Here is a 17,422-nt window from a genome sequence, read left to right as displayed (position 1 = left end):
ATTACACCAAAGTTATATATATAAGGGGTCTATTTTTTTATTCTTTTTTTATGGATTGTTTATAATAAGAAATACACAAAAGAGAGAAATATGGTGACCAATTTGAATATTCATCATTCTCAACTGACTAGCCTCATGTTCACATAGAAACATAAAAACGTATTCCCATGTAAGAGAGGCTAGTCAGTCCAGAGCAATAGTTATTCAAATTGTTCGGCATACTTCTATTTGGTGTGTAGTATATTACCTCAAATGTGTATGCATCTCTGAGATATTCCCCCTTGAACCTGAACCTAAACTGATGTTCTTCTCTTCCTAATTCATAGAGGATGTGTAGCATCTGAGCCCTGGCTCTAGCGATGGTATCATGTAAGTTACATACCAAGGTGAAGGTCTTGTTCTGAAAAGAAAGAAAGAAAGATTACCATATCATGTTAATAATAATTTATTTTGATTCAAAGGACATGAAGCGAGCCCCCCTTAGACTGCATTTTTGTCTGTTCATTATTAGATTTTTGGTTGTTTCAATCTTCTGTTAAAGAAATCAAAAATAAATCTGAGTAAAAGGCCTTGCTGTGGCTCAGATGACCACATAAAATGGCAGCCCTGTCTTACTTAAACTGACGGCAGTAAAATACTAATTTCACAACGAGCCGTTGAAATGTCTGAGTTTGCAGAATATGGAAAATTGCAGAAATGGTCAGTGACAGCTCCACTCAGTACAAACACTCATCTCTTTGATCATCTTATTTATATACATGGCATTAGTATCTAAGGTAGACCAGTATACATACCTTGATTGCCTAGCTCAGAAAATGCCTTGGTCTTTGCGGTTTTTTGCATTGGTGTGTGTGTGTGTAGGGGGGGGGGGGGGGTGGAGGAGTGTGTGGGGTGGGGGGGGGGGGGAGGTTGATTGAGAGAGATGCATGGAAGTTGATGCTTTAGCTGCATTTGATCAGCATAATCTAGCTTAATGCAATCTATTTTCCTTATCTCGACTATGAGCTTCAGAAATAAATACAAAGAATTGAAGGTATAAAGAAACATTGTCATTTCTTTTGCCAGCTATTTTTGGTTCAACTTCATTCCCATTAATTTTGGCAGCTAGACCAAAAAAGCCTTCAAAATTAAAAAACAAATTCGCATCCAAGGTCTATCGTAAACATTACACAGTCCCTTAGTCTGTCATTTCTGATTCTCAGTTCGATTTAGGAAGATATTTGGTCGACGAAAAATGGTTTAAATAAGTTTTTATCCTGCATTCTCTCGTTACCACGCAAACAACTGGACCGCGCTCCGTGTCAAGTTACTACCGGCTAAAAAGTCCAAATTTCTCTACATTAATACCGTTTGTTAGAAAAACCTTACCGGAAAAGCCTTGCTTTCGACGTAGATAAGCATTTTGATTCATAAATCTATCCAATATTGTTTATTTTACCGAAGAAAAGTTGGATCATTTATAGTTGAGCCATTTCCATGGCACTACCACCATTTTGTGTACAATGTGACGTCATTACCCGCGGGAATCCCGTTTGACATCAATATAAACATATACATTTTATAAAACTTGAGACATACAAATTTCGTGACTGGCGAAGAAAACAGAGCTTTCGTCCCAATTGATATTCCCTCTCCATAAAATTTACATACAGTACAAACATGATTAATATTAAAATTGACGAGGAAAAAACAATAATAAAGAGAACATATCAAAATTTATCAAAATTCAAATTCAAAAGATTTTAAGGTGGTAAGTGATGTTCTATTTTTGAAGCAAAATGGGTGGTCACAAGTTCCTTAAATTTGGATATGTCCTCAGACTTTCAAATAAAATAAAAGAAATGAGCTTAAATTTTCATTCTTTGAGATACAAATAGTCTAGCCTAAGAAAATGAGTTTATGAATTGAGAAAAATAATTCGAAAGATATTATATAATTATGTAAAAAAAAAATTACAGATAACATTTGAAATTGTACAATGATAATTTTTGTTTAAATTCTTTTTGGGGATTAGAACACTTTGGAGTAATTGTCCTCAAAAACCACAAGATTCGAATAAAATTTTGTAGCATGGGTTCCCTGTGGTGCTACAGCCCAAAATAGTCATTTACGCATGCATATTTTTCATTCCTTGTGGAATACCATCCGAAGGCGTTTACGGATATCTGCGTTTGGAATAAATGAATACCCTAGAAGCGAGGGCAAATCAACTATACCGTAACGTAGGCATAGAAGAGGCATCAAGGTACAGAATGGCGACTCAAAATGGCAGCTCGGGGCTCCAGGTTGGAAAGAAAATACCTCCACCAGTCTCGCCAAAGCCAAAGCGTATGACAGCAACAAAGCTGGTTCACCACAAGAACGATCAACCACCAAAACCTGCATCCAATGATAGATCAACTGAAGATGAGCTAGATGCGCTTACTGATCTCCTTGTAAAGAATCTAGAGTACAGTTCCGATCCAGATTTCTTCGGTAAGTTGAGATCGTACAAGTTCGTGTTCAAAAAACTGAGCTCTTTCGCGCGTTTGCTTTGAGGAATGACTACAAGCTGTTCATTTGCCACGGACATAATAGATTACCAAATGTCTAGCTTTTCGAGTGCCTTGTGCTCTTCTAACTACATCTGTTTCGGTTTTATGATACTAGAATGCTTTTGGTTCAAGTATCTGCACTTTTAATGATATACTCGAACTACAATATGTTGCATGATTCGTTTATTTTCTTGCACGATATTAAATGGTCCTTGGGCTATGTATATATGGGTTTTATATGGCTTCGTCTTTCCAATTATTTTATAAGCAAAACATGATGGATTCTCGTACCAAAAGCGCAACCAATTCCCGCAATAAACATTTTGGTAAATCAGACACTCAGCACTCGTATAATTTAACTAATACTTAGTACAAATAGTTCTGCCCATCTCTATTTTAAAATTTGCCGACCAAGCTTTTTAAAATGATATTTTAATAAATTTTTTTAAAATCCAAATATTTACCAAAGCATTGTAATAATACCGAGTCTTTAAATCTAATTGGCCTAATTTTCTGCTATTGTACAAAGAAAGATTATAACAATGATAAGAATTCTATAAACTTTCTATACTTAATTTTTAACTTGTTTACTGAAAATAAGTATTCTAATGTACTATAACTTTAGATTTTGTACGAAGTTTGAATATTTTTGAGTGTTTTGAATCAGCCATCATTAAAATCATACTTAATCAGTAATGTCAACATAACATAAAAAATAGGTTACATGAATCAAATGATTACTGATGACTAATTCATTTGTGAAATTCATTTGTCAAATTATTATTGAATTGTGATAAGGATTCATTGGAACTGCTATATTAGATTGATTATATTTTACAAAGGTTTTGAAAAGGTTCATTAAATTTTCTGTTAGTTTTAGCATCTGTTTATGTCTCTAGAATGAAAAAATATATTTTATTTCATTAAAATTGGAATATACATGGTAGCTATGAGTATAGCCTTCCACAATGAATATTTAGGAAGGCGTGGCCACAGTGGCATAATGTGAGGGAGTTGCAGGCAGGAAACGTTATATCTTTTGACTATAATTGGACATAACTGCAGCTTGGGGTACCCAAGGACATTACAGGCATATTAAACAGTTGAATAATTATTTTACAGTACTCTTTTTAGTTTTTTTCTTTCTTTTTTAAAAATCTAACCTCAATATGTACAATGAGCCAAAACGTGTCTCATATTAAATACATTCAAACGATATAATCTCGCATAAAAATATGTAAATATAAGCATTGTACTACTCTCCTTGGTAAAAGTCAAAGATATATGAATAATATGTAAATGAATTATTATTATGGATAAATGTCATTCACGATATGAATTAAAAATATACTTATAGTGAGGAATACTTATCCGTAGTCAGAGAAGTACTAGATAATAGAGAGACACTTTGTTGAAGAAAATATATGAAAAACTAATAATAAATATAGATACATACGTACAAACCACCTATTGATTTGATATTTACAGCTATAAATAGCACATGTACTCCACAAATTTACTAGTACGGTATGTAACAGCTACTGATAACCAAACTTCTTTGTCTAGGGGCAAATCCAGGAATTTGTTGGGGGGGTGTCCCATATTAAGAAATGTGTATAGCGATATTATGCACCATTTCAAAAAGAGCAAGAGTAATTATGACGTTAGGTGGATGTCCAATGCACTGGATATCCCCTTGCATCTACCCCTGTCGTCACTAACAATATATGTGTTTATTTTAGGAATCTGTTCCAAATGTGGCCAAAAGGTGTCTGGCGAAGGAACTGGTTGTACTGCAATGGACAAACTCTTTCACATTAAGTGCTTTGTCTGTCATAAATGTGGTATGTAGCAGTTACCAGCATGAATACAGATATACTTAGCAATTATTCGCTGAAGGCGAAGTGAATATCGGGGAATAATTACCGAGATGCAAGTCTTCGAGCGGAGGCGAATAATTGTTTTAGCATATACCAACTTGTGTACAGAGTAACTTATTTTATATACAATAATTCAATAAAAACAAACAAACACAAACTTTTAGTTTGCATGACAAATTCACACAAAACTTTTAGCAAAACTCTTAGCAAAACTTTTAGGCCATACTTCGTTGCCTTTTTAGTATTGATAGGAGTGGCATTTACTTTTTTTTACAATTTCCTCATCGGAAATCGTAGCAAAACGATTGCCGGCAGATGCCATTTTGTTGCCGACTCAACATTCCAAGATTCAGAGGTGAATATCGTACAATATTCACCTACTATTAACCAATGAGCGTGCGCGTTCTTAGGAAGTACACAAATTGGTATATGCTAAATCCCCTTATTATCTTCCCATCGATTAAGACTGTATAGGTATTAGATAAACTTCTTTAATTTCTAAGAATTAAGTTCCAGCTATACCATTTTCATTAATGATTCTCCTCAAGCCTCGGAATTATTCTGTGAACAAATCAGGAAGTTTGCAAGTTCTCAAGCAACATACAATTTTGAATTTGCTATTTATTTTCAAAAATAAATTTACTTGTTTACTGACAAACATTTTATGATTTCCAGGTTGTCAGTTAACAGGCAAGGTGTTCTATAAAGTTGAGGATAAGGCATACTGTGAAGAAGACTATGTGGTAATTAAATTTAAACTAGATTTGAATGTTTGATATCTGTTTTTCTATGGAAGTTGTAATGAAGAACTAGAAAGTGATAGTGAAAAGCATCATGAGGATTGACAGTGTTAATGATTATTAGTACTAGCATGACATACATGCATGTAGCAAGGAGAATGTACCTCAGTCTATAAGAAATCAGTATTTCGGGACTTAAACTACCAGGCTATCATCAAACAACATCTCGTCAGAATTGGAACTCAAATGGTTCAATCTTTGCCTTGCCTGTCATTTTGAACCAGAAATGAGGTATGGCTGAGCTAAAACTAATTTGGCAGGTCATCATTACCAGAAACTGACCAGCTTTCATTTTAAGCTAGCAGTGCAAATGTGTGTTACAATAAATTGTGTTTCTGAAAATAAAATTATAATTCATAAAATTTCAGAATTCCCTGGAAACCTGTTGGTACTGCAACAAGAACATAACTGATCGAGTAAGTTATACATAGTATAGTAGTAATAAATTATGCGTTCGGTGTGTGTAATGAAATAGAGAGAGTAAGAGAAAAATATCAAATGCTCTTGGCGGGAATCAAACCCACGTCTTCGGTATTCCAGTACGATGTGTTAACCACCATGCCACAAGGACCAACCACGCTGGTAGCGCAGCCGGAATATGAAATGTAGGGTACTCATGAGGAACCCGGAGCGATATTTTTAAAGTTATACATAATTAATTATTTATGTCTTTTCATTCCTTTACTTTGCTTACTTTTAACAAACAACTCAAGTCATGATGATGTAATCAACAATTTATTCTCTCCTTGGCTCAGCTTATTTAATAGGACACTTGCTTTATAGTGTCACCTACTACCACTACCAGAATCCCTTGCACACATTCTTTTGTTCAGTTAATTAGCACCAATTGTCTTACTATTCTCATGAGGGAATACAAATTTAAATAATGAGAAAATTCACAAAGCATTTTGGTGTGGTAGTAACATGAAGCCATCATGCTAATGGCATATGATTTACATCCATTTTCATGGTATATTTTGATATTTGTTTTGCATGTGTCGGGCATGTAGGAGCCAGGGGGACTATAGCCCCCACTTAATGGGAAATAATTTTTCAAATTTACAGTTTGTAATAATGCTTTAAAATACTCATGATCATAAAACTAAATTCTTATATTTAAAAAAATGAAAATTTATTGGAAGTAGCTATAGCATTTGCTATGCTATTGTACATACACCTACTTGCAAGAATGTTGTCGTACGATATTAGAACATTAGTAATTTAGTGAGAAAGAAATACATAATTAAAAGACAAAAGAAAAAGTTCAGCTTCAGTGATCTTCTTTTGTTTTTTAATATAATTCCTATCCCACTAAATCACTAATGTTCTATTTTTGTATGACAACGTTCTTGCAAGTAGGTGTATTTAATATAACAATCAAATCAAATTTGCTAAAATATTTAAGACCCTAGTAATTAATATGCTGTGGAAAGCTGTGTCCTAAGGATGTGGTCATACCAATAACAAAATCCTGCAGCTTCTCAAGCAGCAATTTTGCATTGCAAGTTGCAAGTTGAAGCAAAAATAAAAAGACTATCTATTTTAAGACCTTATTTTTTTCTTTATCTTTAACTTTTTTAACATTATGAAGCAAGTGGTGTACATGGGCATTAATATGAATAATCTGACATCACTCTGCAAATCGTGACATTGTCGTGTAAGAAGTTGCAGGGTTTTGTTGCTCTCATTACCTTATCACCGGAGGGCTCAATAAAATTATTGTAATGAATTCTAGCTAGACACAATGTATAACACAGCACCTATTTTATTTTTGGAACAGATACTGCGTGCTACTGGAAAGTGTTTTCATCCCCATTGCTTTAACTGTGAGGAATGTGGCAAGAATTTGGATGGTGTGCCGTTCACCTTGGATAACTTCAACAAGGTTCATTGTTTGGAGGATTACTATAGGAAATATTCACCTAGATGTGCTCTGTGCCATCAGCTCATTCTTCCTGAAGATGTATGTACTAAGTATTTAATAAATGCATATGCAATTTTAAGTGCCTACGCATCACTCAAACGATATAAAAATATTTTACCATTCAACTATTTACTTCATTTAGAATCAATGCTGAAAATTTTGAATTAGGTATCATAGGCACTTTAGGTTGAGTCTGAGCTACTGAATTAGTAATTATCATTAGAAGAAGCTTAATGATTGATGGCTCTTAATTGGAAATTACAAACTGTTTTTTGTTTTTTTTAAATCTGTCTACAGAGGATTTAAAAGTAAATTATGTTCCTAACTTTTTTTGGTAACATCGTTTCAGGGAAAGAATGTTTCACGATGTACATTTTTCACTATCAATATGTTACGCTGTGTTTAACCCTTTCACTACTAGAGTGGCCAGCGGAAAGACATTATTTTTTGCTTTTCAATTACCTGTCCCCTAGGACATATATTTTTCATTTTGATATTGAGAAATAAAAAACACCCTAATTATGTTCCAGGAAGAGACTGTGTTAGGGCCCTTTTAGCCTCTTGTAGTGAAAGGGTTAAAACATTCATTTCTTGACGATGAGTCAGAGACTGAAAAGCTTGGAACATATTGTATTTAATTCTTCTTAATCCCCCCTTTTAATAAGCCCTCAGTCTAAGGTGCCAAAAATTCAATAAGCCTGAATCCTCTAATAAGCCACTACCCCTACAGAATTGTGTTCTTTTTCCCTTAGCTTGGCGAGTCATTTAAGTAATTATGAATTTCCAAAGATCAGGAACATCTATTAACCCCCCAGTCTGTAATTTAATGGTTTCAAAAAAATAACCCTTCTGATAAGCTTCTAGTCCAAAACCACCCAAGTCCCCAGAGGGCTTAATCATACATAATAATAACTATGGCTTAATAGAAGAAATATGGTGATTAAATTTTAAATACTGAGTTGATCAAACGCATTATTTAACGCTGATGAAAGCAATATTAGTCATAAATTATAGTTATATTACTGGTTTGATTTTCAGGGCCAAGATGAAACTGTGCGCATTGTTTCCATGAACAAAGACTTCCATGTCAAATGCTACAAGTGTGAGGTATGTACATATTTGGATGTTACTGATTTGACTGTATTAACCTATCATGACCTGTGTCGTCTATCAGCATCTGTGATGAAACAGTGTTAACCTGATATCAATTTCTTTCCAAAGGACTGTAAACGCCAGTTGTCGTCAGAAAAAGGAGGCGATGGCTGCTACCCTTTGGATGGTCATCTTTACTGCAAGGACTGTAATGCTAAACACATACAAAAATTGACAGCAGATTTAGACAAACCTCCACGACCACTGACAACTGAGCTCTAAAAACCCAAAGGCTGCATGTGGGATTCCTGTGCTGATGGAAGAAAGAGGGAGACTGAGTAATGTTTCTATACCCTCTTGATGGCAGACGACCTTTTTCTTACATTTGCAATCATGATTTATATTTTTCCATCCAAAGGCATAACAAATTCTATGGAATTTGCCTTTTTTTGTTTTCATAGTACATTTTGGCTGAGCACATGATACAAAATTGAGAAAGAATTGTTAAACACGTACAGGTAACCCACAAACAGCAAAGACAAGACCAGACATGCATGCAAAACAGGGAGAATATATATTGTATAGTAATCATTTATAATACATCTATGTATAAAATACTCGTTTCTGATTGGCTAATTGTTGGATATGAATTTTTCTTGAAAACTTTATACCTTGGGTATTGGTTTCAAATGAAAAGATGGAGCATATTTTTAATTCAGAAACTCATATTTTATGTAGATTTATTATTAAAAGGAAATACCATGTTAGTTCTCAAAGCATTAATGGAAAACGCTATGCACATATTTTTATAAAAGTGGCTAGCTGTGGTACTGTGCTATTTCAAAAGTCAATCATCTTTCATTGTGCATGTTATCTTTTCATTGGTTCTTAATTAAAAATAATTTACCTTTTAAGTTTTAAAAATATGAAAATCATTGAATAGAAAATAGGTCACTATAGTGAGAGGTTTTTGCTGACTCAGCACTTTTAAGCAACTGAATTATCTAGGTTTTTACAAATGTCCAAACGTAAGTCCAAAAGGTGGTTTTATTTGGTTTTGTACTATTTTTACAAAACACTGGTCAAGTTTTATGGTAATGATAATATATTAACTTCTGTGTTTTCTTTGGAAATTAAACAACATATTTTACTAACAAATACAAATTTTACAAATTTCGTAAAGAAAATTTCTCATAGTTGAAAGATCTAATGATAATTGGTGTGTAGAAAAAATCTATTTTAAACTAATAAAAATATACTTAGGCGATGGAATTTGTTTTATCGTGTTTATTGTAGACGTGTCGTATTACTTGTACTACTACGAAATACCATTTTCTAACGGGATGCGTGCGCACCTTTGTAGGCAAAACGAGTGACCAATTTACATCTATAAAGGCTGCTTGTCTTTGCCCCTATTAAAAAAAGATAAATGACGGAAAAACTCAAAGGCAATGAGAAAATATTAGCATTTGGCATGTGCGCACATCCCTGTAGGCAAATGAATCTACATTGGTCATCTCCATTATCATCAATATACAAGCCCAAACAACAAACTGCCCTCTTGAAAACGCGCGCCCAGTGGGCGATAATGAATTTTGGCGGGCCGCAAATACGTTTGCAGCCCGCTAAAAATTCAACTCTAAAGATCTGGTACGGCAACTTTGAAAATTTGCTTAATTAAATGACTTTGGTTGATCATATTGTTCATTTGTGGCCCTCGCTACGCTCGGGCGCAAATGATGCTACCCGGGCCACAAATAAACAATACGCCCTCCAAAAGTCATGTTATTGTCGTAATCTCGTACCCAGAGCCTGCATTTCTTTCTGGCCTGTAGCGAAGAACGAGGGATCTGGCATAATCCATCTTTTGGCGCATGCGCAATTTTCCGGAAGTTAAATATAATCAATGAAAATCAGGCTTTCAAACAGAGTTCTGTGTTAACTTCCGATCAAAATAAAAATTAGGGATCGGACACATATTTTTTTATTTTTGGCAAGTCTTTGAACGCATGCGCTCTTATACCGGAAGTCCAAGAAACCCTGGACTCAAAAAATGGAAAGTCTGCTTGTCCAGGGTAGCCATTGTCCTAGCCGCCATCCAGATGCCACAGCTCTCATTCCTCATTCATACTTTCAATTTACTATTTTACGGAGAGGAGTATTAAGTTTTTATCCTGGCTCTCTGGATATTAAATATATTTAGGCACTGCCTAAAAGCGGAGCTCCCGATACGCAAGTCACAGGGAGCCCAATTTGAATGAATAAGGAAGATAAAATTAAAATCGGTAAGATAATGTTTCCCATAATGAAAAAACATGCACTGAAAACGAATCAAAATGCACTACATCGTTTTTTTGGGCGAGAATACTCTCCCACTTATATGAATTGAACACAACTCACCACCAAACCCCCCCACCACACACCCCCCAGGGGCTAGTTTTTTTCTTGGAAGATTCTTCGACAAAGTTTTCCATGGCCGACATTTTTTAAGCTTTGAATTCCTGGTTAATCTTACTTGTAAAACGAAAGATTACTACAAATAATCCGCGGCAATACAATATCAGATTTAGTGAAATTTAGCTCGGATGTCTTTTATTGAAATCGAAATTTTGGAGATTTCCGAACTTTTATGGACAAATCAAGACTATGAAACAGACTTGAAAACTGGTTTAAAAAAAGGTGAGCAAAATGCATAAGCTTACTTTTACTTCTTTTACACTAATAACGATGTTTGGTTCATTATCCACATCAAATTAAAGCTTTGTGTTTTTACAAGAACCGTATTTTCATTCATGCTTACTAGATTTTGAAAATTCAATTTTACCAGTTTTCATCTTGTTAACAACAAAGGTTTTTGAAAAACTAATAAGTTTACATTCATTTATCATTTATACTTGATAAGAACAACTGAGGCAAAAAAGAAAATAACGCAAAATGCGAAGCAAATACAAAATAAATAAATCTTTGTCAGTAAATTGTCGTTTGGAAATGTTTTTTAATATTTTCTTACCTTTTGAAAGTGAAAGACAAGGTACCGCTCTTTGCAATAACATATCTCACAACAACACAAATTTAAGCTCATCTTTATAATCATGTACTAGGTCGAAAAGCTCAATAAACAGTTGAATATTTAGTGTAATTTTAAAACTCATTCAATATTTAGATAAATTACCTGTAGAAAGATATAAAACTATTGAAAAAACAGGTACACTTTTTTCGCAAGTTTGTCATTCTAGTTCGTTGCTCGTTTGCCGGTAATTTTGGGAATGTTATTTAGCTTTAAACTTTCTCAAAGATCTCTTGGATTTTTCTAATTGTGGAATTCAAAAAGTGCTTTTTCAAATGATTATTTTATATCATGTATGAACTACGAATACTCTTACCATAAGAACAAAACTCGATCGTCATGCTAGTTTGTTGCTCGTTTTCCGGTAATGTTGTAGCTATGTTATCTACACTAAATAAAACAAAATAGAAAATGTCCTAACCTCTATATTCACAAAAAATTGATATTATGAAACTCAAATTGACTCATCAACCTTTAAAAATAATTTTATTTATTATATAATTACCAATGAAATATCTGTTTTTCTCTATTTCGAAAAATTGATATCTTCACACGTGAAAATAACATGTATTTTCACGTGTGAAGATAGCACCATTGTGATGGCTATTCAAAAATACACGGAAAGAATTGCCTGAAAAAGCCAAAACATACTTCATTGATAATTATATAATCAACTGAATTAAAAATATCTATTAAAAACAATGTTCTTTTGCTTTGATATCTCACATGAGACAGTGGCAGAATTCTGCCAGCAAATTACATAAATCTTTTGTGATTTTCAATGCTCGTGGTTTCAGGTTTGTGCGCGCGATTCTTTTGCTCGCGCATATGTACAACGTTTGATCGCGTAGGTTTTGTTAATATTGTAACGTATTTTAGTTCCTCTGAGGATGACCGTGTCGGTCGAAAGCTAAGGAAAATATAAAATCATTTTTAAAGTTTGATGAGTCAAATTGAGTTTCATAATATGAATCCAACCTACAAAAACCTTTACGACTTAAAACATTGATAGTTAAAAAGCTCGTTAAAAAAGTCGTCATTTTCCAAGTGACGTGTAATTTGAAAGCTCGACCAATCAGAAACGCGATGTACACCTGGCGGGCGACACTTTTAGCGTTACGCACAGGGCTCCCATGCGATGACCACAAAAACTGAGTTGCATGGATAGTTTTCTATACCTATGGTGCTCCGCTAGAACGAAAAATGTGAGGGTGAAATGGCAATTGGTGGACAAACGTTTTCTTTCTACGAGGCCAGGAGTTGAGGTTTTGATTGTTTCCAAAGTTACGATGTAAAAGCTCATCACGAGCGGGTATTTAAACTGAAACCTATAAAAATGAAACAATTTTTGGCCTTGTAAGACTACTACAAATTGGGCTCCCTGTGTCTTAATTACAAACTCTGAGCGCGCGCATTCTATCTATGACATCATAATTTTCTTGTGATGTCATAAAAGAATTTAGGGCCTAATAAGCAGATTTTTCGCGTCACAAAGTCATTATAGTTGAAAGCTTAAAGCAGACAACATGTTTGAAATTGTTATAGCAAACTTGGGAAAAGTGATCCTTACATCGCTCGCTGCACTTCTTGGTGCGGGCGTCATTACCATCAAAAAGTACTATCCTCAATATGACATTTTTAGAGTAGAATACATTCCATTGTACAGAAGAGGTAAGAAACGAGTAGACTAAATAAAGAAGGCATACAATACTGGCTGTTACAAGAAAGAAAAAACACTCAATGCATGGAAGGTCTCTTAGACTATTGGTCCTATTAGCATTGTCAGTCAACGCAGCAAACGTTTGGGATAAAATACGAAGTTAGAGATTAATATTATGTACTCCGAGAAAGAAATAGTGTTCAAGAGAATCCGCATGTTTTGAGATGGGAATATTTATTAGCTCAAATAGATTTGGCTTTAAATTGTATACGTTGAAAATAAAGATTTTAAAAGCTTTTTTCTATTTTTTTACCGAAAATTGTTTTACTTTGTTCAGTAAAAAATTAGGTGAAAGAATTCAACCCTTTTATAGAGAATAAACAATCAACCCTTCATCAAGTGATCGATTACTAATTTCGATTTTCTTCATGCCTGTTTTTCTTTTTTCTTTTTCACACTCAACAGGAAATCTTCTGTCCAAAAAAGAACAAGAATCGTTAAAAAAAATAACAGCTCTCACTGGTAAGTCAGACTAGTCTTGGATCTTTTTTTTTTTTTAAATTACCCCCATTGTAAAATATTACCTACATATTGCTGTTACATTGTATATTTATTATCCTGTCAACCCTTTTTCTTTTCCTTTTGCTTCCCTTGGCCTTCCTTTCAATATTTTCATTGCTTTTTCAGGCATTTCTTCCTTCCTTCCTTCCTTCTTTCCTTCCTTCCTTCTTTCCTTCCTTCCTTCTTGCCTTGCTGCCGTGCTGCCTTGCTGCCTTGCTGCCTTGCTGCCTTGCTGCCTTGCTGCCTTGCTGCCTTGCTGCCTTGCTGCCTTGCTGCCTTGCTGCCTTGCTGCCTTGCTGCCTTGCTGCCTTGCTGCCTTGCTGCCTTGCTTCCTCCCGTGGGGGGGGGGGGGCTTGCTTCCTTGCTTCGTTGCTTCCCTGCTTCCTTGCTTCGTTGCTTCCCTGCTTCCCTGCTTCGTTGCTTCGTTGCTTCGTTGCTTCGTTGCTTCGTTGCTTCGTTGCTTCGTTGCTTCGTTGCTTCGTTGCTTCGTTGCTTCGTTGCTTCGTTGCTTCGTTGCTTCGTTGCTTCGTTGCTTCGTTGCTTCGTTGCTTCCTTGCTTCCTTGCTTGCTTGCTTGCTTGCTTGCTTGCTTCGTTGCTTCCTTGCTGCCTTGCTTCGTTGCTTCGTTGCTTCCTGCTTCCCTGCTTCCCTGCTTCGTTGCTTCGTTGCTTCGTTGCTTCGTTGCTTCGTTGCTTCGTTGCTTCGTTGCTTCGTTGCTTCGTTGCTTCGTTGCTTCGTTGCTTCGTTGCTTCGTTGCTTCGTTGCTTCGTTGCTTCGTTGCTTCGTTGCTTCCTTGCTTCCTTGCTTCGTTGCTTGCTTGCTTGCTTGCTTCGTTGCTTCCTTGCTGCCTTGCTTCGTTGCTTCGTTGCTTCCCTGCTTCCCTGCTTCCTTGCTTCGTTGCTTCCTTGCTTGCTTGCTTCCTTGCTTGCTTCCTTGCTTCCTTGCTTGCTTGCTTGCTTGCTTGCTTGCTTCCTTGCTTCCTTGCTTGCTTGCTTGCTTGCTTGCTTGCTTCGTTGCTTCGTTGCTTCGTTGCTTCGTTGCTTCGTTGCTTCGTTGCTTCGTTGCTTCGTTGCTTCGTTGCTTCGTTGCTTCGTTGCTTCGTTGCTTCCTTGCTTCCTTGCTTCCTTGCTTCCTTGCTTCGTTGCTTCCTTGCTTCCTTGCTTCCTTGCTTCGTTGCTTCGTTGCTTCGTTGCTTCGTTGCTTCGTTGCTTCGTTGCTTCGTTGCTTCGTTGCTTCGTTGCTTCGTTGCTTCGTTGCTTCGTTGCTTCCTTGCTTCCTTGCTTGCTTGCTTGCTTGCTTCGTTGCTTCGTTGCTGCCTTGCTTCGTTGCTTCGTTGCTTCCCTGCTTCCCTGCTTCCTTGCTTCGTTGCTTCCTTGCTTGCTTGCTTCCTTGCTTCCTTGCTTCCTTGCTTGCTTGCTTCCTTGCTTCGTTGCTTCGTTGCTTCGTTGCTTCGTTGCTTCGTTGCTTCGTTGCTTCGTTGCTTCGTTGCTTCGTTGCTTCGTTGCTTCGTTGCTTCGTTGCTTCGTTGCTTCGTTGCTTCGTTGCTTCGTTGCTTCGTTGCTTCGTTGCTTCGTTGCTTCGTTGCTTCGTTGCTTCGTTGCTTCGTTGCTTCGTTGCTTCGTTGCTTCGTTGCTTCGTTGCTTCGTTGCTTCGTTGCTTCGTTGCTTCGTTGCTTCGTTGCTCGTTGCTTCGTTGCTTCGTTGCTTCGTTGCTTCGTTGCTTCGTTGCTTCGTTGCTTCGTTGCTTCGTTGCTTCGTTGCTTCGTTGCTTCGTTGCTTCGTTGCTTCGTTGCTTCGTTGCTTCGCTTGCTTCGTTGCTTCCTTGCTTCGCTTGCTTCCTTGCTTCTTGCTTCCTTGCTTCCTTGCTTCCTTGCTTCCTTGCTTCCTTGCTTCCTTGCTTCCTTGCTTTCCTTGCTTCTTGCTTGCTTGCTTCTTGCTTGCTTGCTTCCTTGCTTCCTTGCTTTGCATTGCTTCCTTGCTTCCTTGCTTCCTTGCTTCCTTGCTTCCTTGCTTCCTGCTTCCTTGCTTCCTTGCTTCCTTGCTTCCTTGCTTCCTTGCTTCTGCTTCCTTGCTTCCTTGCTTCCTTGCTTCCTTGCTTCCTTGCTTCCTTGCTTCCTCTTCCTTGCTTCCTTGCTTCCTTGCTTCATTGCTTCCTTGCTTCCTTGCTTTGCTCTGCTTCCTTGCTTCGTGCTTCGTTGCTTCGTTGCTTCCTTGCTTCCTTGCTTCCGTGCTTCTTGCTTCCTTGCTTCCTTGCTTCGTTGCTTCCTTGCTTCGTTGCTTCTTGCTTCTTGCTTCCTTGCTTCCTTGCTTCCTTGCTTCCTTGCTTCCTTGCTTCCTTGCTTCTTGCTTCCTTGCTTCCTTGCTTCCTTGCTTCGTTGCTTCCTTGCTTCCTTGCTTCGTTGCTTCCGTGCCTTCCTTGCTTCGTTGCTTCGTTGCTTCGTTGCTTCGTTGCTTCGTTGCTTCGTTGCTTCGTTGCTTGCTTGCTTCGTTGCTTCGTTGCTTCCTTGCTTCCTTGCTTCCTTGCTTCGTTGCTTCGTTGCTTCGTTGCTTCGTTGCTTCCTTGCTTCGTTGCTTCGTTGCTTCGTTGCTTCGTTGCTTCGTTGCTTCGTTGCTTCGTTGCTTCGTTGCTTCGTTGCTTCGTTGCTTCGTTGCTTCGTTGCTTCCTTGCTTCCTTGCTTCCTTGCTTCCTTGCTTCCTTGCTTCCTTGCTTCCTTGCTTCCTTGCTTCCTTGCTTCCTTGCTTCCTTGCTTCCTTGCTTCCTTGCTTCCTTGCTTCCTTGCTTCCTTGCTTCCTTGCTTCCTTGCTTCCTTGCTTCCTTGCTTCCTTGCTTCCTTGCTTCCTTGCTTCCTTGCTTTCTTGCTTCTTTGCTTCCTTGCTTCCTTGCTTCCTTTTTGTTTTATAGCAATTTTTTATTCAGTTAATTGTAAATATTACATATAGATGATCTCCTTATGTTATTATTACTCATAAATCTGTGTAAATGAAAAAAAGTATCAAGTGAATTTTTAATGTAATAATAATAATAATAATAATAATAATAAACTTTATTTTAAGAGGGGACATTTGACAGTGGGAACTGATAAACTCATGGCCCCCGTATAAATTTAAATCATAAAAAAATTATCTGCAAAAGTTAGTTTAAAATATTAAAAACAATCCTAATGGATTTTTAACCTTATACTAATATTATCTATTAGCTATAAATATATATTTCTTTGAACTATATACATAGTTTACAGACCAGATGGAAATATCCAAACAACTGAAGCCCGCCCGTTTGAAATCCATCCGAGCTTCCATTTTCCAGAACACGTCAAGCCTCATGAATGGCAAAGACAATGGCAGAAACATCATCAGCCAGGTACGTAAATATCGTTTGTATCAAGCACGTCCAAACTCACCTGAATTAGTCAAATCCAGCGACTGGTCTATCATCAATGCTGCGTTCTGATTGATTGAGCTACTACTAAGTATAAGTTGTCTACAAGTAGCGAAAAGTGCTGGTTTTGAAAACCCAAACATTGAATTTAACTTTAATTCAAAACTTGTTTGCATCTATATAATTGGCCGACTTGGATTTGACTTTAAAAAAATCCTTTTGCCCTCAAGGGCTATAAATTAATAGCCAACTTGGCCACGTGCGCTCGGGGACTAATGGTCCCTTTCACAGTTTCCTGCGCCATCTTGAAATGTAGCCGTGCCTTTGCATCGAAGCGAGACTTACGGGGAGTCTAGATAGCGCGACGTTTTACCTACCTTCTGTCTAATCAACCCTACCAAACTGGTTCGAGCTGTGTGCCGGGTTCATACATGCTCTAAGCCAGTTAGATGCGCCTTCACATGCTTTCAGTTGGATCCCGTTGAGCTGCGTCACTTCTGTACTTGCGGTGGTGATTAACCATGACG

At 36.9% G+C, this 17,422-nt stretch overlaps 2 protein-coding genes across 2 annotated transcripts in view; one reads left to right on the top strand and one right to left on the bottom strand.

The window, feature by feature from the left end:
* Nucleotides 1–1,507, bottom strand: part of LOC116286838 (uncharacterized) — a 28,562-nt gene extending 27,055 nt beyond the window's left edge. Inside the window, exons 1-2 of the mRNA XM_089029406.1 lie at nucleotides 1,369–1,507; nucleotides 248–400 (exon numbers count right to left, since the gene is read on the bottom strand). Of these exons, the coding sequence (XP_088885532.1) occupies nucleotides 248–400; nucleotides 1,369–1,401 (186 nt within the window). The 5' untranslated portion in view covers nucleotides 1,402–1,507. The remainder of the gene's footprint in view (nucleotides 1–247; nucleotides 401–1,368) is intronic.
* A 615-nt stretch (nucleotides 1,508–2,122) lies between these two features.
* Nucleotides 2,123–9,502, top strand: LOC116286839 (lipoma-preferred partner homolog). Its single transcript, XM_031693426.2, has 7 exons — nucleotides 2,123–2,475; nucleotides 4,277–4,378; nucleotides 5,090–5,157; nucleotides 5,583–5,630; nucleotides 6,995–7,177; nucleotides 8,177–8,245; nucleotides 8,360–9,502. The coding sequence occupies exons 1-7, from the start codon at nucleotides 2,181–2,183 to the stop codon at nucleotides 8,510–8,512; spliced, it is 918 nt and encodes a 305-aa protein (XP_031549286.2). The 5' UTR covers nucleotides 2,123–2,180; the 3' UTR covers nucleotides 8,513–9,502.
* Nucleotides 9,503–17,422: the final 7,920 nt, after the last annotated feature.

This window comes from Actinia tenebrosa, unplaced genomic scaffold (genome assembly GCF_029948245.1).
Source record: "Actinia tenebrosa isolate PJP-AT-01 unplaced genomic scaffold, QUT_ActTen_1.0 PGA_scaffold14__42_contigs__length_11649687, whole genome shotgun sequence".
In the NCBI taxonomy this organism is placed as follows: Eukaryota; Metazoa; Cnidaria; class Anthozoa; order Actiniaria; family Actiniidae; genus Actinia; species Actinia tenebrosa.
The sequence above is the reverse complement of the archived record's forward strand: the minus strand, read 5'-3'. Positions and strand labels throughout refer to the sequence as shown.